Raw genomic sequence first — 22,292 nt, forward strand, 5'->3', positions numbered from 1 at the left:
TCAAAATATATTTGTAGATCACTTGCCTCCCATGTACAGATGGTGTAATCTAACATTTTGGCCTGAATTGCTTTTTTCCAGCCTGCTTAACACTGATTTGTAAAGTTAACAGAACAGAAAAGATAAACATTGATAAACTGGAACGAAGCACTGCTCAGAGGATTCTATTGATTCAGAAGCATCGTCTAAACCAGTTCAATCCATCTAATTCCAGTTGTCTTTATTCCCCTAGCCAGACACTCCAGGATAAGGAGGTTTCCATATCAACCATTTGCTACAGGTAATACATCAATTACACTTACACAACTGAAGCAGAAGGGTCCCTAGAGTGGCCAGCAAGTTTACAGGGAGGCCAAATGTATTCCTTTTATTTCGTCACTATATGACTCCTCCAACTTTATTATGGCCAATGTCATGACAATTATTTCTAGTGTAAGCCTGCTCCCATTGAATAAGTTCAGCACAAAATGTTGCTTCTTGGCTGAGGATAACAAAAATCATACCAGCTGTGAATGTAATTTGTGTGTTTATGATCTACTAAATAGAACACAAAATGTAGGCCGGGGAACATTTTGTTACTCCTTTTTTTGGTTTGCTCCTACTTTCAGCCAATGGGATCTCCTGCTGCAGTGAAGCATGAGGTGCTTCTTAAATCCATTAAAACCCTTAGCTGTGGGCAGCCATGACTCATTTGTACAACTGATGGTGACTCTGGCCAATCCCCTGCTAGTTCACCTTTAGACCCATCTCAGCTCTCTTTTCTCCATTAGACCATGTAGACTGCTACCTGTTTCGTACCCTCATGATGGAAAGGGTGTTATTACCCCACTTGTAGCAAGCATGATGACCAGATACCCTGGTCTTCCTTTCACGTCCCTGGAAAACAGAATTTGTTTTTAACGGTGGAACAAGTACTTAGGGCTCCCTGAGCTATTCTGGCAGGTAATATCACAACCATTAGATACTACAGGATGTGAAATTTACTAGCTTTAATATTATCGATTTATTCCAATATCTACGTCTTGAAAATGGAAGCTCAAAAGGTACATTGTGTTTTCCTTTTCTAAGTGGTCTGAAAATGTGGCTTTTGTGTAAACAAAACATGCCAGGTTCTATCTGGAGAAAATGGTGATGGACAAAACGTTAATGGTCTGGCATTTCACGGAAAACGTGATGCATTTAAAGAAGAAAAATTAAACGTTTCTGTTTAATTTTTTAAGAGTAGTTTCCCTACCAGTCTCAAAGGGGAAGGGGTGCCCTGGGGACAGACACTCGTGCTTGCTTTCTCTCAGAAAACACACACAAAGGCAAATAGGACTTTTCAATAAGAATTTATTGGTGAAGAGACAGCCTCGTGTAAAACATATGTGCTGCAACAATCAGGAGACAGAAGCATACAAAAGAGATTGCAAGTACCAATATAGTGAATAGTAGATACATTTCTACCATAGTGCTAATAAGATTAACAGAAACATTTCTGATAAAAACAGTAGCACTAGCATATTCCTAAAATGCGAGTCCTAAGTAATTTGCTAAAATGTACAGAGCTTAACCTAGATGCGTTGGTGTTTGTATGGGCAGCCAAGAAATCCCTAGGGATGAACCAGCCCCCTAACCTGATGGTTTGGAATGAAGGACCCTGTTTCTGCCCAGAGGATGAAAACCCCCAAGGGCTGTTAGACTACTGCTTGTCGGAGATTCGGCATGCAGGACCCCATTCTCAGCTTGGAAAGAATTCTCTTCTAATTTGTAGGTGGGAGTGAGAGTCTGTTATACTAAGGTGGTCACTCCAGGGTTTTTACTAGAATCAATATGTTTTTAAAACAACCATGGATGTTTTGAAAACTATCATAATTGTTTTGAAAAGCATCCCTGATGCTTTTCTAAACAAGTGTGATCATGCACAGCTGGCTGTTGGCCAAGGATGAAAAAAAGTACTGACCCTTATACAGAATAAATCTGCGTGCCTGGGGACATGTTTATGTACGTCATGTACAGGGATTCTGATAGAATACTAAGAGCCTGGTGTCGAAGAGACAGGAGCAAGTTATTAGGTAGAAGGTCACCTGTTTAGAATTTGTATAGTCGTGTGGATGGGATGTTGTATGTATAATGGAGTATACATAACAGGGCTATCCTGAAGGACATGAGAAACCTATGTTTCGGGGTCAGGGAGTGTAAACCAAGGCACAATAAATGGGCTTTGTTGGGGATTTATGCAATATGGCAATCCCTAGCCCGAGAGCTCCCACCAGTAGCTCCTTAACAGTCGGCCATTTAATGTAAATAAAAAGGGTGTACCAATGCAATCCTGAAGAACACCCCGCTTAAGGTTAAAGTGCTTAATGCATTAGCCATTTTCGCCATATCTACCAAAGGCAGATAAATCCAAGTGCAAAATACACAAACAGTGAACAATGTTGACCTCAACACTCAAATTCAGCATAACAATCCAGATAAACAGTTCCTATTAACCTGATCAAAGGCAGCACTTAGATCCATGAAAGCCATATGTAGGGGACCTTTATTAGCCATTGTATATTATTTAACAATTAAATGCAAATTCAAATACTGATCCACAGCTCCTGAACACACTCTAAAACGGTACTGTGCATCGGATAATATGTGCCACCATTTGTCCAGGTTATTAGTCAATTGACAATTTATCCTCAATAACCAAAACGGTCTTCTCTATGACTCTTTTTTAAAGATGGGAATGATTGTTGATTTAGACCAGGAATGCGATAGATCATTCTTGCTAATGTCTTGTGGAATGCCAGCTTTAAAGATATACAATTTAACAATTTAGAGCAAACCCCAAAATGTCGGTGTAAAATATTCTGGCCTCAAAGGATGACTGTCCCAGATGCCAAGAAAGGCAGAGCACTTTTTGGCACATTGAGAGAATATTACCTTTTTGGTAGAATGTCTATGCCTGCTAAGAGAAAGCTGGCATGTAGATTTGATGGTCTTTCTTTTCTTCTGGCCAAAAGACTATTTGCAATGACTTGGAAATCCCCCAATGCAGCACTTGTGTCATCCTTGGTTGAGGAAGTTAGGAAGTTGAAAATGCTCTGATGGTTATGCAACAGAGATGTCTATGGAATAAGCATTGTCAAAGTCAATAGGTTTGCTTTTTTAAAAGTTTTCCATGGCATTTTGGCTTTGCCAATACTTTCTGTTGATGTTGTGCATCAGCAAAAATCACACAAAAAATTAAGGGCCTGATTTACAAAGATTTGATGCAGCACAGTGCTGCAAGCCATTTGGCTGTGCCTCGTTAATTCCGAAGCACAAGGATGCGCCACAACTACAACAATATGACGGAGCCCTTTGCTATCCCCTGCACTGGCGCACAATTAGCTGCCATACCCTGACGCAGGCCCCCTTGAACCATAGTGCAAGGATGCCTGCCTCAAGGGGATGATTGTTTACGTGCAGGAAGGTGTCCCTTCCTGCACATAACCAATCAGAAATGGCGTTTTGAATCTTCTGTGTGCTGCATTAGCACAAATAGAAGCTACAAAACGTAATTTTTTTAATGATTGTTTTTGTGCAGGAAGGTGTCCCTTACTGCACATAAACAATTACAAGAGGGGACTTCCTCGTTTATGTGTGCTGCAGAATGCAGCACGCATAGAAAGAGGAAATAAACGATGAGAAATGAATACATTTCTCCTCAGTGCGACTCGCTATGCCTCCCCTCGGGAGGCATAGCATTCTGACTAATTTCCAGGTTTACAATCTCTCGTAAATCTGGAAATGCAGCGAAAGAATGGGTGTTGAGTGGGAACACTGACAGCAACACCCATTGCACGCCCTTTTCACGCAAAGTGTTGGTTGTAAAGTGGTCATATTTACATGGATACGAAAAGCCATGCAGGGTGGCTTTAAGTGTCCTTCTAAATATGGGGCAGTAGGTAGCACCGCCGTTGCGTCACAAAAAAGTGACGCAGCGCCAGGGGCTTGTAAATAAGCTCTAAAATGCAAGTTTGTTGACGCAAAACAGCATTGGCAAAATGAAAATAAAACAATGAGATCTACAAATACATGTGTTTCCAGGAAAGCATGTGTTGCGTCATGATGGTACTGTGGCCACAATGTCATAGTGTCATGCCAGGGCAGCAATTGTATTTTTTGTTCAGTTTATTATTGCAAGATGGTGGACACCCATGTTAGAGCGACAAAATTAAAAGGTATGAAAAGTGTGCCACAGGGCATTTTTTTTCAGATGAGAAAAGAGCGAACTGGCAACAAATTGAAGCTTGATGGTCCTCCAAATAATATTTTATTTTATTTAAAAGGAAAGAGTCGTGGAGAGGACGTGAAATAGTGGCACAGGTGGGCAGGACTAGTTGTAAGATGAGATAAGTAGGGGAAACAATAGACAAGCTTATTTGGGAGAGTGGAGGTAAAAATGTTAAAACAACAGAAATCCAAGAGTGATGGGGTAGCAATGGTCCAGCTGGGTTGGGAGGAAGAATCAATATAGAGAGTGGGGTGGGGGCGGGTTTCTGTGGGGCAGCAGCACCGAAGAGAAAGCAAGACAACACATATTCACATGGAGTTCTGCATGAAAAAGTAAAAGCAAAAAACAGTTCACAAAATGTAAGCAGGGCACAATACAAGTCATCCAATCAAAAAGAAGGTAAAAAAGCTACAATCCAGGGGAGAGACAAACCTAAGGTAAATGTTGCACAACTTTATCAGTGTGCTCTTTTTGTGATGGTAACTGAAAAAAAAAACATATTTTATAAAACAGTTGTTCTATGGACAGATTCACTTGTAGAAATCAGTAACTTCTCAGGAGAGAAATACATTGCAAAGTGCACATGAGGCTTGGTGTTTCCTGTGCACTTTTTCAAGCCCAAACCAGAGAACCGTTTATTGAAGGGAATTTCATTGAAACGGTTTCAAATTAAGTTGGCATGAGCCAGCAGACCACCACTGTAAAGAAAAAGGATATCTGAAAATTATTAGCTGGTATCAATGCTCCAGGTACAAATCCATCAGCTGGAAGACTAAACTTGGAGCACATGCCAACTGAAGCACCTATGTAAATACTGATGCCCTGAGACATTAGCAGTAAAATTATCTTTGTGATGCAAAATAAACATTAAATAATGTTCTTAAATTGTTATGTAAGGATGCTAAATCTTCTGTAAATAAAAAGGCAACGGGTTGAGGTGTCAATTGGCCAAAGCCTACTAACGTTGGTTAGTTCCCTAGTCAAATCCTTTCCTTTGGGCTGCAATCATCATTCAGTGCCTACATACCAAAAGGTCAAAACCTGCTTAAAGGACACCAGGGGCCACATTCTCTGCAAAGTCCACCACCAGCTCTCCTCCTCAGTGTTTTCCTCGGGACAGCAACTCTCCATCTCGTTTCGGCTTGTTCAACTATTTTCTTTCTATCTTGGTCTTCTCCCCTCAATGTGTAGAGTGCCTTGTGCCTCTCTTACTCGCTGTACAATCCAAGTACACCTATCCAGAAAGTCTGAGCATTGAGCAATATTTAACATGAGTTTTATTTTCAGACAAACACCATATTTGGTGGTATTTCTTTTGGGGTGTATCACTGAAAGACAATGAAAAAAGTAACTTTCTCCCTTGATCTTACACTTTTGTTTGCCACAGCTCTTATAAAGAGGATCTTAAAGCTGGTGCCAAGAAGTACTCCCTTTTGACCTTCAATGTTACCTGTGACATTTAACTCATCGTGGTTTTATTCAGGGGATCTCCTAGGCATCCTCGCAATGGCTTCTTACATGGACATAAGTAGCAGCAGTTCATGTGGCATTATAAATGTCTATCTAGAATGCATTTACTTGGATACTACATTCTTCTCTCCTTCCAGCCCAAAAGGATTACCCGACCATCAAACATTCCTTCGATGTCATAACACCTACCCTTTTACCTCCAAACAAGAGGTCTACTTTGTCAATTATATTTGCCTTTCCTCCAGGTGGAGAGTCGCATTATCAAATCTTTATTATCAAGGCTTTATGAACGAGCTGCATACGTGTTGACTCCACAGTAGCAATTTGCACCACATTGTCAAGGTAAACAGATGTGGAATAACCCTGTGCTTATCTATATATCCTTACCTTGATATCTTAGTAATAGTCGATATAGTGGAGCCACTCTATTTAGGGCAGATATGGCGCCGTCACGCAGCTGACAAAAAGGTTAGAGTTGCGGGCTCTGCGACCATTTAAATCTAATTTCTGGTACTTCTGAGCTTTTTAATCTTTAAACGCTGCTATTCTGGAAGTAATTCCACTACTGCTGCTATCTTTCAGCCCCCGTTTTCATTGATTTTAAGATTGTGCTCATTGTTCTTAAAAATTACATGCTGCTACTGTTTTTACCTGTATTTGCACTCCGGTCCTCTCTCCCGGGCCACCGCAGCTTCCCTGTAGCTGTTTGAGTGGAGTAGAAGAGCGGAGGATTTCTTGGCAGGAATACTCCCTTCCAGCAGTAGTGAGGGGGCGCTCTAGGGGCTGGCCTTTCCTCTGATAGGATTCCAGCCTCATTCTATTTAGGGCAGATATGGCGCCGTCGTGCAGCGGACGCGCGCAGCGGGCGCGCCAAAGGCAATGGACCGGGCTCAGGGCCAGTCCCCCTGAATCTTTTGCCCTAGGGAAGATACATTATACCAGAGACACCCTAATGAATCTTGACCCTCTGAGGGGGAAGGCGAAGTGCCCCAGACTTTCACCTAATATCCGCCTTCAAGGTCAAGTACCCGCCTGCATAAATTGCCAGTCAGCTCTTCCACAGATTACGTCTTTTCCCAGCAAATTGTTGCCTACTTCAACTGGAAGAAGTGACAGGCAAAATGATGGGGCACAAAGCAAACTAACGTTAGCTAACGTAACAGGGATAATGCCTAGCTTACTGAGAAAGGACAGCATGAACTGTGGTCAGCTTAATGTAAGATCGCTTCCTAAGCACTCCACAGAGATACAGTTAATGATAGAGACACATAACCTAGATGTCTTATTTATGACAGAGACATGGACCACGGCAGGGCTAGAACTGGAATCGGCCTTTCCAGTGGGATACAAGGCCTTTCACAAGCCAAGATCCAGGGGTCGGGGAGGTGGAACTGGAATCATTTTTAAAGAAATATTGAAGATCTCTCCGTTAGATATTGACGAAATCACCTGCCCAGAAATACTGGGCTTCTCTGTTAAAGATCTGACAGGACACTCTTTTACGGGTATGATCTGCTATAGGCCACCGGGGCAATTAATGTACAACACCAGCAAGAACTGATTGATGTAATTAATAACATGGTCCTTACGTACACCAGGCTCCTGGTCTTGGGAGACATCTATCTGTGGGCCAATGGCAAAATGGATACGGCATTTCATAACCTTATTCAGTCCTGTGCAAACCTGAGCCTGACACAATGGGTGACAGACCCAACGCATATCGAACGTCATATCTTAGATATGATATTTGCGGAGGAAGGGTTCATTACAATGGGGGAAACTCTGCCGGTGGGATGGCCGGACCACCATCTAGCCAATTTTGGTATGTCAATCTTAAGTAAAACAAGGCCTTTGAATAAGCAAGAAAGGACCTTTCGTAGCAGGGACTGGAAAGGATTACTAATAAAGGCAAATACGGGCCCTATATTTCAGACAGGGACCCTATTTAACCCGGAGAAACAGGTAACAGAGAATTATACAGCTCTCTGTGAGTTCCTCATCAGGAAGATTGACCAGCTTGCTCCGGTGAAAGATATCAGGAAAAGAGGTAGTCCCTCAGCCCCATGGTATACAGAGAATCTAAGGAGTCTTAAGTTGACTTGTAAAGTGGCAGAAAGACAGTGGAGAAAGAACTACGCGGAAAAGTACAAAGCAAACTGGAGGATCACTTTAATAAAATATAAAAAAGAAATAGCCACTGCTAAAGCAGAATACTTTGCCTCCACCATACTCAAATCATCCAATAAATCTAGGGACGTTTAGGATAGTTAGAGACATGACCCACCCTCACTGTGTTAACAGTGAAATTAAACCCACTCAGGAGCTATGTGATGGGTTGGCTCTCTTCTTCAAAGAAAAAATTAAGAAGATCGTGGATGGCTTGAAAGATGTGCCTCCGTCTGGTCCCCAAGAGCAGGAAAAGGGGTAGACTTATGAGAACAACCTTAATTGGGATAGTGACTCTAACTTGGCTGCACCTAAGGTTGTTATGGATGTTATGTTACGTGAATTTGTACTGCGTACAGCTGCCCCAGCTAAGGGGCGTCCTGGCGCATGGCAAGGTAACACGCAACAGCCACAGGAAACACAACAGCTAAAGAAAAGGAACCAGGTTAAAATAAGAAGGTTTTAATAGCCTTACGGAAGGAGAAAAGATCCTCCAACAGCCGAATCTCCACCGGGAGAGAGTTCCACAGTTCGGCTGCTTTGACCCGGAAGGAACGACCACCAACACGGCACAACTTATATCGAGGGGTGATAGTAAGAGCTTGGCCCAAAGATCTCAGAGGCCGAGTGGGGACGTACCAGGACAGGAGGTCCGTAAGAATTTGAGGGGCCGTACCCTTTAGAATCTTAAAGGCCAGGCACAGTACCTTGAATTGAATTCTGGCCCTGACTGGCAGCCAGTGCAATGCTTTCAAAGTACTGGAAACGGGGCAGGATCTAGGAAGACCAACAATTGCTCTAGCGGCAGCGTTCTGCACGCGTTGGAGGCGGGTGACTTTAGCCAGGTTAGCCCCCACCAGGAGAGAGCTGGCATAATCCAGGCGCGATATAACAGTCGCCTGTATTACCAACTGCCGGGTGCGGGGGTCGAGGAACTTCAGGACTGGTCGCAGAGCCCGGAGGATTCCAAAACAACAGGCAGCCGTTTTCTTCGTGTGCCCCACAAAACTGAGAGTGGGATCCATCCACACTCCCAGGTTTTTTAATTCCGTCACCGGAAGAGGGGCCGACCCAAGCTCCGAAGGCCACCACCTGTCCCCCCAGAGATCCGCCCTTCTACCGGCAATCATGATCTCGGTCTTCTTCGCGTTGAGCTGGAGACAGTTGGCCTTCATCCAGATGGTTTCATGATACCATCGGAAGAGGAGTTTGCCCGAGTAGCCCTGCGAATTTCCTCCGGGTCACCTTTGGATCCTATCCCCCACAAGATAGTGAAGGAACTCAAATTAGAGATCTTTCCTATCTTATATCAGCTGTGCTGCCAATCCCTTACCAGCAGAGAGGTGCCACTCAGCTGGAAGCAGGCCATAATCATGCCGCTAATGAAAAACCTACACTAGAACCAAGCTGCCACAAGAACTACAGGCCTATTTCCCTCTTACCTTATCCGGTTAAGATTCTGGAATGTCTAGTTGGTAGGGAGTTGTCCCTCTTTCTAGAGACAAACAACAAACTGGAAGAGGAGCAGTTTGGTTTCAGACCTGGTCACGGAACGGAGACAGCCCTGGTGACCGTCTTAGACAATCTTCGAATGCCGCATTCGATACGGTCAACCATGGTATTCTTCTCTTGAGGATGGAAAGCCTAGGGGTGACGGGAGGTATTGAAGTGGATGCGCTCTTACCTTTCAGATAGATGGCAAGCCATAGTGCTCCCTCCGTATCAATCGGAGTTTGTAAAAAATGAACAAGGGGTACCCCAGGGGTCATCAATAAGCCCTATCTTGTTTAACACATATATGCGACCACTGCTGGAGATGATAAAAATGCACAACATCAGCGTGGTTAACTACGCTGATGACACTCAGCTCATGGTGTCCCTGGACGGTGGTCAGGCTGATCCCCTAGAAAGGTTTCATGCATGTATGCTTGAAATGGTGAAATGGCTGAAGAACAACTCGCTTCAGTTCAATTGCGAAAAAACTGAAATTTTACACTGTAAAGTGGGAAGGATCCCACGAGGCCTGCCAACTGATTTTTGGCCAATAACCACGGATGGCCCTCTGACGCCAGTGAGCACAGTACGTAATCGGGGGGGGTCAGCTTTAATGAAAAGTTGAATCTGGAGTCCCATGATAACAAACAGGTGGGATTTGTTACACTCTCATCCGAGGACTCCGTAAAGTACTACCATTGCTAAAAGTCCAGGTTAGAACAATGGTAGTCTGGAGTATTATACTGAGTCGCCTGGATTATTGTAATACCTTGCTCTTAGAGTCTCCGGGATATCTGCACAGGCTCCCAGTTACTCAAAGGATTTTGTTTAAATCTTTATGTATAGTGTTCAAAGCACTTCATGGATAGGGACCAAGATTGCTTCAAGATAAGTTCAAAACGCATGAACCTGCACGCAACCTTCGCTCATCCACTGCCAGCCTTGCCAGGATTCCCAGGATAAAGAGAGTAACCCTAGGCGGAAGAGCCTTTGGCGTGGCGGCTGCCCGCCTCTGGAACCGTATTCCCCTGGAAATCATGGGCATACAGAATGTAATGCTTTTCGCAAGAGAATTAAAACATGGCTCTTTCCCAAAGCTTGAGCCCTGATCCAGTTACATGTTTCTCGCATTAGCTGCCTACATTTTCTTTCTTCTGCCCAGTCTTTCTTTCTTCTTTGTCTCAGCGCCAGGATGCCTGTAGGGTTGCAGTGCGCTATACAAATGTTAAAAATAAAATAAAATAAATATCAGCCTAATTTAAAGTTTGGCAGTCAGAGTAAGTTTTAATGTACTTGCAAAAAGGTAGGCAGAATATGCGTCACATTTGTGATGATGTAACCCATCCGCCAAATTTTAAATCAGGCCCTATAAGTCTGTTGGTTCATATTTCTGTCCTCGATATTGTGACATACAGCCTTACTCATTTATCACCAGTGTACCGTTAAGTGTGACTCATTCTACTCAACATCTTGAAGATCTGACCCTTCTAGTCCAGTGTAGCGTTTCAGGTACGCCCCTGCACACTGGGGTTGGTGTATGCGATGCTAAATTCCCCTCAAATAGACTTACGGACACAGGAACTCTAGGTAACGCAGGCTTTATTAATTTAAATGTCCTTTTCCTGTGTATTGTTTTTCTGTAGTAGGGCAGGGGGCTTTCGGACTCCTCCGTCTGTCTGTGCTGGCGCTTCTCTACAGCGGTCCTACGGTCGTCCCGGTGTCTTCTGGGACTTGTGGTCCGGGCCTCTTCCTCCACGATGTCGTGAAGTCTCGCCGATCCGAAAGAAAGAAAAGATAGCACCGTTTTAGTCTGGTGTGCTGCCAAAAGGCACAGGGAAGGGAGTGAGGGAACACACGTGCACGAAAAATCAACTAGGGTCCGCAGTGCCGGGGTAGTGAAGGAGGGGTAGTGCACGGGAGGCGTATGGTGCCTTTACTGGGGTTTAGCCCACTTGAATCCCGCCCAACCTGAAAACCTTGATCGTGGCTGGGCGAAGCACCTTCCGGTTGGCCTCCTGGCTTGTTGGGTTCGTCTCCTCGTTTTCTCCCGATTCCGCCTGGCTTCTCTCCGTCCCCTTCTCCGGCCGTCGCCTCCTTCCTCCGATGGTCTCTCTCCTCCTCTGGTCTCCTCTCCGCCTCCTTCCTCCGATGGTCTCTCTCCTCCTCTGGTCTCCACTCTGCCTTCTTCCTCCGATGGTCTCTCTCCTCCTCTGCTCTCCACTCCGCCTCCTGACTCCACTCCGCTCCGCTTTCGTCTCCTCTCCTCTGCTCCCGCCTCTCCTCCGACTTCTTCTCCGATCTCCACTCTGCTCCGCACCCTTCCTCTTCTCCGTCGCTCTCACCTCCGTCGCCTCCGGGTGTAACACACACCTGTGTGCTTTCTGGGGCTGCCTTTACCTGGGATGTGGGGGTGTGCCAGTTGACGTAGTCCTGGTCCAACTCCGCCCAATTAAAGAAACAGGGCTCACCACTCTCTTCGGGCTCCTTGTCTCCGAGGACATCCGTGTTTCTCCAGGTCCCTGTGTGCTGGTTAGAAAGAGGTGAAACAGGTAAGCCTGGCAGATCCTGGTCCTCCCCGTTACATCCAGTAAAGAAAATTCATGATCAATGCACTATTCACCACCACACCCGATTATTCCTAAATCTCTCCTAAGCCTAGTCAGAACTCACCTTTACTGCTTTCAGCCACAGGGAAAGGTCCACAACTTCATCATCTGCATGCATTCCAACCTTCTAAGATCCATCTCACATTCACGTACTACCACCAGGCAGCCTAGCTATTGATGCGAATAATATTCATTACCTTTATACAGTTTTACGTTTCTTTGAAATACAATATAGACTTAATCTTATTTAAATTATGAATACTTGCTTTCCCTTTTTTATAATTATTGGAGCTATACTGAATTATAGCCTCAATGAAGCTGGTCTGATTTCTACTCTTGGATCTGGTGGTCTGGCTTCTAGGCTACTCTAACAATCACCCAAAAGCTGATGGGAGGAATGCTTCCAAACAGTCTAACCACTAGCAATCGTTCCAACCTGTTGTTTTTCACCCAATGTGCCACTCTGGACAAAGGACCACCTTATGAATTGAGCCCTGAACCGGCTCCTCCTTGGAACAGTCCATCACAAACTTCCAAGTGAGGCCGCCTTCAGAAGGGAACACAAGCAATATCAGATCGGTAAACAACCTTTACAACGCAGTCATTACGTTGCACTACCTTTACAACACAGTCATTACAACGCAACATCTTTACATCGCATGCCATTACAACGCAGCCATTACATCGCATGTCTCTACAACGCATGTCATTACAACGCATGTCACTTCAACACATGTCATTAGAACGCAATATAAGGTAAGTAATGAGGAACAGTAATTTTTATCCCTACCCTATCTAACACTTACCCTACTGTTGCACTCACTGGAGTGGGAATATTCATTTTTACCCAAACACTATCCAACACTTACCCTAGTGTTGCACTTACTGGGAGTGGGAATAGTAATTTTTACCCCTACACTATCCAACACTTACCCTACTGCTGCACTCACTCGAGCTGAAATTGTAATTTTACGCCTACACTATCCAACAATTACCCTACTATTGCCCTAGAAGTAATATGCGTTGTAATGGTATGCGTTGTAAATGTAGTTTCTAAAAATGCATTGTGATGGCATGCGATGTAAAAACATGCGTTTTAAAGGATGTTGCGATGTAAAAACTGCGTTGTAAAGGAATGCATTGCAAATGTGTGCATTGTATCATCATACATTCCTCAGATCAGTTTTGGCTTGTTGGTCTTTGTCACTGAGTTATAGCTTGGATCCTGTGGCACATTGAGCAAGGGACACACATATGGGTACACCCTTGGCACCTAGATTGTTATACAGTCACCCAAAAGATGATTTGAGGAAGGCTTCCAAATGGACTAACCATTGACAATCGCTCGAGCAGCATTCCCATCCATTGTTTTTCACCTACTGTGCCACTGTATACAAAATTGTGCCTTATGCAGATCAGCACTGACCATGCTCCTCATGGGAAAACACACAAGATGATGGACAGAATGTTGAACAATGGCAAAACATTCACCCCCAGTCAAGAGATATGGGTTAAATTCATCATTCTTTTGCTCACCATGCCACCCCAGTTTAGACATGGCCACATGCAAATCAGCCTTGACCCTGTGCCTCGTGAGAACAGTCCAGCCCCAACTGCCAAGCCAGGTCCTCCCTGGACCGGAAACAAGCAGCCTTGGACTAGTTTCGGAGTTTCACCCCTCATTAGCCAGGATAGCTTGAATCCAGTGGCACAGTGAGCCCGGGACCCACGTCTGGGCATACACTCTGCACTTAGGGCAAAAAAGCAAAAGACACACAATTGATGGACGGAATGCAGAACAAATCAAAACATTCACCCCCAGTCAAGAGATCTGGGTTAAATCCATCATTCCTTTGCTCACCATGCCACCTCAGTTTAGACCTGGCCATATGCAAATCAGTCTCGACCCTGTGCCTCATGGGAACAGTTCAGCCCGGACTGCCAAGCCAGGTTCTCCCTGGATGGAAACAAGCATTCGAGGACCGGTTTTGTGGTTTCACCTCTCATCAACCAGGATAAATTGAATCCAGTGGCACAGTGAGCCCAGACCCCATGTCTGGGCATACCCGGCACACTTAGGGCGAAAAGGCAAAAGACACTCAATTGTTGGATGGACAAATCAAAACATTCACCCCCCAGTCAAGAGATCTGGGTTAAATCCATCATTCTTTTGCTCACCATGCCACCCCAGTTTAGACATGGCCACATGCAAATCAACCTTGACCCTGTGCCTCATGGGAACAGTCCAGCCCCAACTGCCAAGCCAGGTCCTCCCTGGACCGGAAACAAGCAGCCTTGGACCAGTTTCGGAGTTTCACCCCTCATCAGCCAGGATAGCTTGAATCCAGTGGCACAGTGAGCCCGGGACCCATGTCTGGGCATACACTGCGCACTTAGGGCAAAAAAGCTAAAGACACACAATTGATGGATCGAATGCAGAACAAATCAAAACATTCACCCCCAGTCAAGAGATCTGGGTTAAATCCACCATTCCTTTGCTCACCATGCCACCTCAGTTTAGACCTGGCCATATGCAAATCAGTCTCGACCCTGTGCCTCATGTGTACAGTTCAGCCCGAACTGCCAAGCCAGGTTCTCCCTGGACGGAAACAAGCATCCTAGGACCGTTTTTGGGGTTTCACCTCTCATCAACCAGGATAAATTGAATCCAGTGGCACGGAGAGCACACTTGGGCCAAAAGGCAAAAGACACTCAATTGTTGGATGGACAAATCAAAACATTCACACCCCCAGTCAAGAGATCTGGGTTAAATCCATCATTCTTTTGCTCACCATGCCACCCCAGTTCAGACCTGGCCATTGTCAAGATATCCTGGCTGATGAGGGGTGAAACCCCGAAACCGGTTCTAGGATGCTTGTTTCCAGTCCAGGGAGGACCTGGCCTGGCAGTTTGGTCTGTACTGTTCCCATTGGGCACAGGGTCAAGACTTATTTGCATATGGCTAGGTTCAAACTGTAATGGCATGGTGAGCAAAAAAACGACGGATTTAGACCCGGATCTCTGTACTGGGGCGAATGTATGACATTATTCTGCATTCTGTCCATCAATTGTTCTTTTTGCATTTGTCACCCCGAATGGGACGAGTATGCCCAAACGTGGGTCCTGTGCGCTCCATGCCACTAGAGTCAAGCTATCCTGCATGATATGGGGTGAAACCCCAAAACTGATCCTAGGCTTCTCGTTTCCAGTCCAGGGAGGACATGGTCTGGTAGTTCGGGCTGGACTGTTCCCATTGGGCACAGGGTCAAGACTGATGTGCATAGGGCTGGGTTCAAACTGGAATGTCATGGTGAGCAAATAAATGATGGATTTAGAGCCACATCTCTGTACTGGGGTGAATGTATGACATTGTTCTGCATTCTGTCCATCAATTGTTCTTTTTGCATTTATCACCCTGAGGGGGATGGGTATGCCCAGACGTCGGTCCCGTGTTCACCATGCCATTGGAGTCAAGCTATCCTGGCTGATGAGGGGTGAAACCCGAAAACAGTCCTAGGGTGCTTGTTTCCTTTCCAGGGAGGACCTGGCCTGGCAAATCGGGCTGGACTGTTCCCATTGGGCACAGGGGCAAGACTGTTTGCATATGGCTGGGTTCAAGCTGGAATGGCATGGTGAGCAAAACAACAATGGATTTAGGCCCAGATCTCAGTACTGAGGGGAATGTATGACATTGTTTTGCATTTTGTCCATCAACTATTCTTTTTGCATTTGCCACCCCGAGTGGGACGAGTATTGCCAGACTGTCAGGCACAGCGCTCGTAGGCGTCTACCTGGTTTCCTTCGGCCGAAGGAAACTACATTTCCCATGATGCCCGGCTGGGCGCATGGATAGAAATGACGGGAAACGCACGCAATCGGCGTACGTAATTCTTCCGGGTTGGATTCCGGCATCGGACTCTGCTGCTTCTAGGTGGAAGTCGGTTGTGGGGAAGCAGAGTGTTCCTTGGATCCTGCATTCATTCTTGCCTAAACTGAGACCTTGCCAGCAACCTCGCCAGCGGGTGTGTGGGGCTTCACACACACGAGGTCAGTGAAGACTGGTGTCTTTACTTTGATAACTTGTGCTCGGATTACCCTATGATGACAATAAGGTCATCGTTGAAAGGATCTAGTTCTGTTTCGGATTTAGTACTTTCTCAGTATAGCGTGAGGAACGCTATTTCTGTACTTCCGGTTAAGAGGACGTACCCTTACTTTCTTTTGTAATCTCCTGGCTTCAAGTCAATATTGTTTGGATTAGCGTTCAGTGGAACGTGAAGACGCCTTTCATTTCAGTTTGGTTGTATTCGAAGTTATTGTACAAGACTTTGTTATTCTTACCCTATGGATTCTACGTTTATGGAAGTCCCTTAGATGTGTGTGGTATGTATTGAATGTTGGGAAGGAATGATATACATATATCTACATGAGGGCACGCATTTGAATACTGTAGTAACCTGTGCTTGTGATCTATTGTAGATATAAACACGCTAAGGATACATTTGATGGTGTCTATCAGCAGGAAGAGAACTATTGTTGAAGGCGTTCGTATAAACCAAGGTATACGCTTCTTTACTGGATGTTTAGCGAGAAGTAATGAGAGTAGAAAGTATGATGTAATATCGGTTATTTATGTCTTGTTTTCTTTCTTCACAGCTTCTTGTTCCCTGCTGTCCCCTTCCCCTCTTCCCTTTTTTCCCTCGCCTAACCACTTCACTACTCTATGTAAATTTAAATCTCATAGAGTTGGAGGTGTTGGGAGGTGGACCCTATGGAGCTGCATTCTGGTCCTGAGGTGTTCATCGCTGGAAACTGACACAGACATAGGTCCCATGCTCTCCATGCCACTGGAGTCAAGCTAACCTGGTTGATGAGAGGTAAAACCCTGAAACCATTCCAAGGATGCTTGTTTCCAGTCCAGGGAGGACCTGGCCTGGCAGTTTGGGCTGGGTTGTTACCATTGGGCACAGGGTCAAGACTGATTCGCATATGGCTGGGTTCAAACTGGAATGCATGGTGAGCAGAAAAAACAATGGATCTCAGGCCCAGACTTCTGCATTGGGGTGAATGTATGACATTGTTCTGCATTCTGTCCATCATTTGTACTTTTTTCATCTAACAATAAAAATGTCAGGTTACCGCCTCTGATGTAAATTTTCATAGTACACATTTCAGGCCTCTAGCTTTGATCAGTAGCTTACCACCATACCCAACTCAGTTATACTGTATTTGGTGTAAAATTTCGTACAAGACAGAAAGTGCAAGTATTATTTTTCAGTGAAAGTAGACAATTTCTATCCATTGAATTGCTGTACTCAAAAATATTGACTTGCACGTAGGCGAAGCCCAAGACGTTCTCTCAGTAGCACTTATGCAAACTCTTTTTCTGTTGATCACATAAGATCTGACATCAGCCTTACAAACCGTACATCGTAAAGTTGCCCCTATTTTGGAATTCACTACAACCCCACATGCCATGAACCAAAATCTATGAAAGTGTAAATCAGAGGATTTTCCGCAGGCAAATAACATGGTAGTATAGGGTTAGGAAAAAGATACAGGTGAACTGAAACCTGCTAATATTGGGCTGTTAGGAAATATTTGCAGACATATTCCAACAAATATTCTAACCTGGTTTGTCTCATTAATAGACTGATGTAAACAGTTGGTGCAAAAATACTAAGGGCTTGATTACGAGTTTAGTGGTGTGGGAGCGGGCCGACGCCACACCTCCAAACCCAACCACAGCCCGCCCACCAGATTACGAGTAATTTCCTTGTCTCATAGTGAGCCTTATAACTGCACCGGCGCAGGACTGCCAATGGGCGTTCCTGCATGGCAAGGACTGAGGAGTCCATGCCTTGCAGGAACAGGGGTGCATTCACACAGGGGGGCACATGCAACCCCATGCACAGGGGCAACTGGGGGGCCTGTAGGGCCTCCCTTTGTTTCTTCACCGCCAGCCTTTTCATGGCAGGCTCACCTCCATGAAAATGCTGGCAGTGAGGAAACTTGTAATATGCATGGCGGTACTGCAACAGCACCGCCATGCATATTGCTTACCCAGACACTCCCACCACTGCCAGGAATCGCGTATCCCTGGAAGTTGCACGAGTCCCAAAGTGCTCCGAGCACCATACTCATAATACGGACTGCCACCGCACCTCCACCACGGGTTTGGCGATCCGATGGACCGCCAAACTCGTAATCAGGACCTAAGATGCAAACACAATTTGCTCAAAATATTCTCTGAATTTTTAACCCTGATATTATTATTGCTGTAAACATGCCTGTGATTTCCAATGTTTTTCCTTGTGGTAATCAACAGGGCAAGCCTAGTGGTAGAGTGAATGCAAAACATGAATAAAAACTATTTCCTCTCAAGACTCAGGGCGTCATTCACAAACTGAGGGCCCGATGTAGGTAAATCCCATTTACCGATTTTGAAATACCAAATTTTACCGATTCGGTATTTCAAAATCGGTAAATGGGATGTAGGTCCCAACATCTGGATTCGTTACCGAATCCTTAACAATTCATTAATTACCGATTCGGTAAATACCGAATCGGTAATGCCCATTCATTCCTATGGGCTTTGAAGCCCATAGGAATGATTAGGCATTACCGATTCGGTATTTACCCAATCGGTAATTAATGAATTCACAAGGGTGTCACTTTGACACCCTCTAGCACCCCCAAAACGGGCATGTGTGCAATGTGGCACACAGACATGCCCTAAGGGCACGTCTGTCTGTCACATGGCACATGTGTACATGCACAGATGTGCATGTACACAGGAATCGGTATTTTACCATGGATTTGTATTCCATGGTAAAATACCGATTCTGTAAGCCATGTGCCAATTGAAAATTGGCTACACACATAGCATTTTCGGTAATTTTACCGAATCGGTAAATATTACCGAATCGGTAAATATTACCGATTCGGTAATTATTACCGAATCGGTACTTATTACCGATTCGGTAATAATAACGATTCGGTAAAATTACCGATTATGTGCACCTACATCTCCCTAGCCCTTTACCGATCGGAAACGGCCGAAAATCGGTATTTTCGGCCGATTCCGATCGGTAAAGGGCTACCTACATCTGGCCCTGACTTTGTAGTGCATTTTGTAGTACAACAAAACGTACTACAAAAAGTTATTCACCAACAACGTGCAGGGTTTACATCTCTATAATTACATACATTAATGTGTGCAGAGTTTTACTCCTCGACTGCAGAGACCCCACACATAAATATACGTTTTAGTAGTTAATGTGGGTGGGACACAGGGGAGTGGCTTTCAAAAGTGGCAGACTTACTCCAAAAGGGGATGGGATTAGGGAGGAGTAAAGGGGTCTAGGGAGTTTAAGGTAGGGATTTAGGGAGGGACATCACCCACCCAGTGGCCGCCCCTCTACTTGGCTCGGAGCTGGCTAATAAAAAATAAAACAAAGTTCTAGCATTTATTTCTCATTTGCCGGCTCTGAGCCAATTTGTGCAGGAAGGGCAGGGCATGGGAGGAGGATTGCTATGTGCACTCCCTAAGTGTGCATATGTATTTGGCCGGCTATTTCAGGCTTCTCCAGCCCGGCTGTATTGAGCAGCCGGGCTGGAGAAACCCCACATACTCCCTGACCTAAGCGGAGAGTCTTTTCAGCCCGCTCAGGCCAATCCCTGTGCTGTTCTCATAGCGGAAGCTTGTTTCCTTCCCAGTAAAAGAATTGGCTTGGTAGTTTGGTCTGCCCTGTTCCCATGATGCACTGGGCCAGGGACAGACTAATTTGCATGTAGCCAGGTTCTGAGCTGGGATGGTGCAGTGAGCTAAAAAACGGTGATGGATCAAGCCCTGATCTTTGGACTGGGTAAGAGTGGTCTGCTTAATTCAGACACTCTGTCCATCACCACCCCCTTTTCTGAATCGTTCTCATAGCATGACAGTCTATTCCAGGGGCTGCTGGGACCAGCAAGAGCACAGGAGGCGCAACACAGAAGGTAGCCGGCACGTTAAAGTAAGTTATTTTTTTTATTATTATTAACACCCGCCCACCCTGCGCTCCCTCCATCCATCCACCACCCTTTGTTTAAGGCGCCAGCCACTGCACCCACCCACACAAGAGAAAGCCAGTTGCTGGAGACACGCAACTTATAATATTGTTTTAACACTTGCAGTTTGTGAATACCGAAAAGTAGTACATTTACTCCATATTGTAAATTACTCAAAAGTGTAAGTTACCTTTGTCAATCAGCCCATAAGAGTCTAGTGTATGGAGGGAAATTGAAGTCCGTAATTATGGATGAATCCCTAACTACAGAAATACAATTTACTGGTTGAATTTCCTTCACAATAATATTGCTTAGGTAATCAAATATCACATGTGAATTATACACTAATTATTTAGATTTTCCTCCGGAATTGTGGATTTTTAGTTCCCTTGCAGCCCTATATCCTGTTTGCACACATTCTGAGGGCTGCACCAACATAACATGATGAATTAAGTGCATGTGCTCAAATCGAATGTCATAGTCCATTGGAAATGTTATTATTTATATAGCCCCAAATGTACAACTGTTACCCCTTCACAAGTGAGACAAAGAGACAGGAAGCGTAGGGCGCTGAAAGAAAGAGGTAGGAGGCGGAATTGCAGCCTTGGTGCTCAGGAACGCTGGAGTTCGGCAGCAGAGGGCCCCTAAGGAAAACATTTGGGCGCCTACATTGCATTTATTCCTATGATTTATACAAGTTAAACATGTCCTGGCCCATCAAGCATTAAAATACTTGCAGTGTCTTGGCTTTCAGGTATATGCTGAGTCATTCCGCTTTACTTTGACAACAAGTCAAGTCTCATCACTGTGCTGTACTTGTAAAATAAATGACAAACTTACTTTCGCACCCGGGATCCCCGCACCGTTTTGTCTCCGACAGGATCTTTTCACCTCGAAAACCTGTTAGAAATAGCAGAACTAACGCCAGAGGTCGGACGCCCAGACTTCTGGTGAACTTTCCGGTAGCCATGAGGGCTCCCAAAATGCTCCGAAGGTCCCTACCGCGTCCTGTTTTTGTTCACTTGAGCGCGCCCGGGAGGCCGCCGATCTTACGACGGAATCGACCACATTTTCCAATGTCTGCAAATACAGGTTTCAAACGCTGTTCGTGATTTCATCTCGATGTGAGTGAGAATCGTGGGTGAATTATCTTGCCTGGGGAACTGTGAGACTACAACTCACAGGGTCAGTTTACCACATCGCAAAATGTAATGATTAGCCAGTTCTTGCAGACTTTGCCCCAGTTCACAGAACGGCAGACTTGTTTGAATTTATCTGGCATGCTTTAGGTTCTCCAGCTTCCTGTTATCACAGAAATTCATAGATAAAAATAAACTCACAACTCACACTCACATATATATGCATGTATTGCTCTAATATATCATATACATATATTTTTATGTATATCTCATATCTATCTCATATATATATATGAGCCACGCATGCCATTACGACGAAATCATTACCACGCAGTCTTTACCGCACACATGCCTTTACCACACATGCCTTTACCAAGAAACATATAAGTATTACAATGGCAGGGGTGTTTTGCCTTTACAAAGAAACATGTAAGTATTATATTGGCAGGGGTGTTTTTAGGGTTTAGGTTGGGTGTGTTTTTTTGGGTGGCAACGGTATCTTTTTTAGTTTAGGGTGGGTATGGGATTTTGGGTGGCAAGGAAATGTTTTGAGTGTTTAGGGTGGGTATGGGATTTTGGGTAGCAAGAGAAGTTATAAGGTTTAGGGTGGGTGTGGGTTTTTGGGTAGCAAGGGTATTTTTAGGCTTCAGGTTGAGTATGGGTTCTAGGCTGGCAAGGTCATTTTTTAGAGTTTAGGGTAAGTTTGGGTTTTTGGGTGGCATGGGGGTTTTTACGATTTAGGGTCTGTATGGGATTTTGGATGGTAAGGGAAGTTTTACGGTCAGGTTGGGTATGAGATTTTGGGTAGCAAGGGTATTTTTAGGGGTTAGGCTGGGTATGGGTTTTTGGGAGGCAAGGGGGGTTTTAGGGTGAGTTTGGGTTTTTTGGTGGAAGGGCATTTTTAGGGTTTAGTGTATGTTTGGAGTTTTGAGTGGCAAGGGAATTTTTAGGGTTTAGGGTGTGAATTTTTGTGATTTTAGGTGGTTTGGGGTTTTTAGGTGGTAAGTGAAGTTTTAGGGTTTAGGGTGGATTTGGGGTTGTGGGTAGTAAGGGCATTTTTAGGGTGTGTTTTGTGTTTTGGGTGGTAAGGGAATTTTAGAGTTACAGGTTGGTTTGGGT

General features: G+C 44.8%; 1 protein-coding gene across 6 annotated transcripts in view; it reads right to left on the reverse strand.

Moving 5' to 3' along the window:
• Nucleotides 1-21,242, reverse strand: part of MIA2 (MIA SH3 domain ER export factor 2) — a 702,601-nt gene extending 681,359 nt beyond the window's left edge. For all 6 annotated transcript variants that reach the window (XM_086937351.1, XM_086937350.1, XM_086937349.1 and 3 more), the window contains exon 1: nt 20,875-21,242. In XM_086937351.1, the coding sequence (XP_086793477.1) occupies nt 20,875-21,004 (130 nt within the window). In that variant the 5' untranslated portion in view covers nt 21,005-21,242. The remainder of the gene's footprint in view (nt 1-20,874) is intronic.
• Between the last annotated feature and the right edge of the window lie 1,050 nt (nt 21,243-22,292).

This window comes from Lissotriton vulgaris, chromosome 9 (genome assembly GCF_964263255.1).
Source record: "Lissotriton vulgaris chromosome 9, aLisVul1.2, whole genome shotgun sequence".
NCBI lineage: Eukaryota > Metazoa > Chordata > Amphibia > Caudata > Salamandridae > Lissotriton > Lissotriton vulgaris.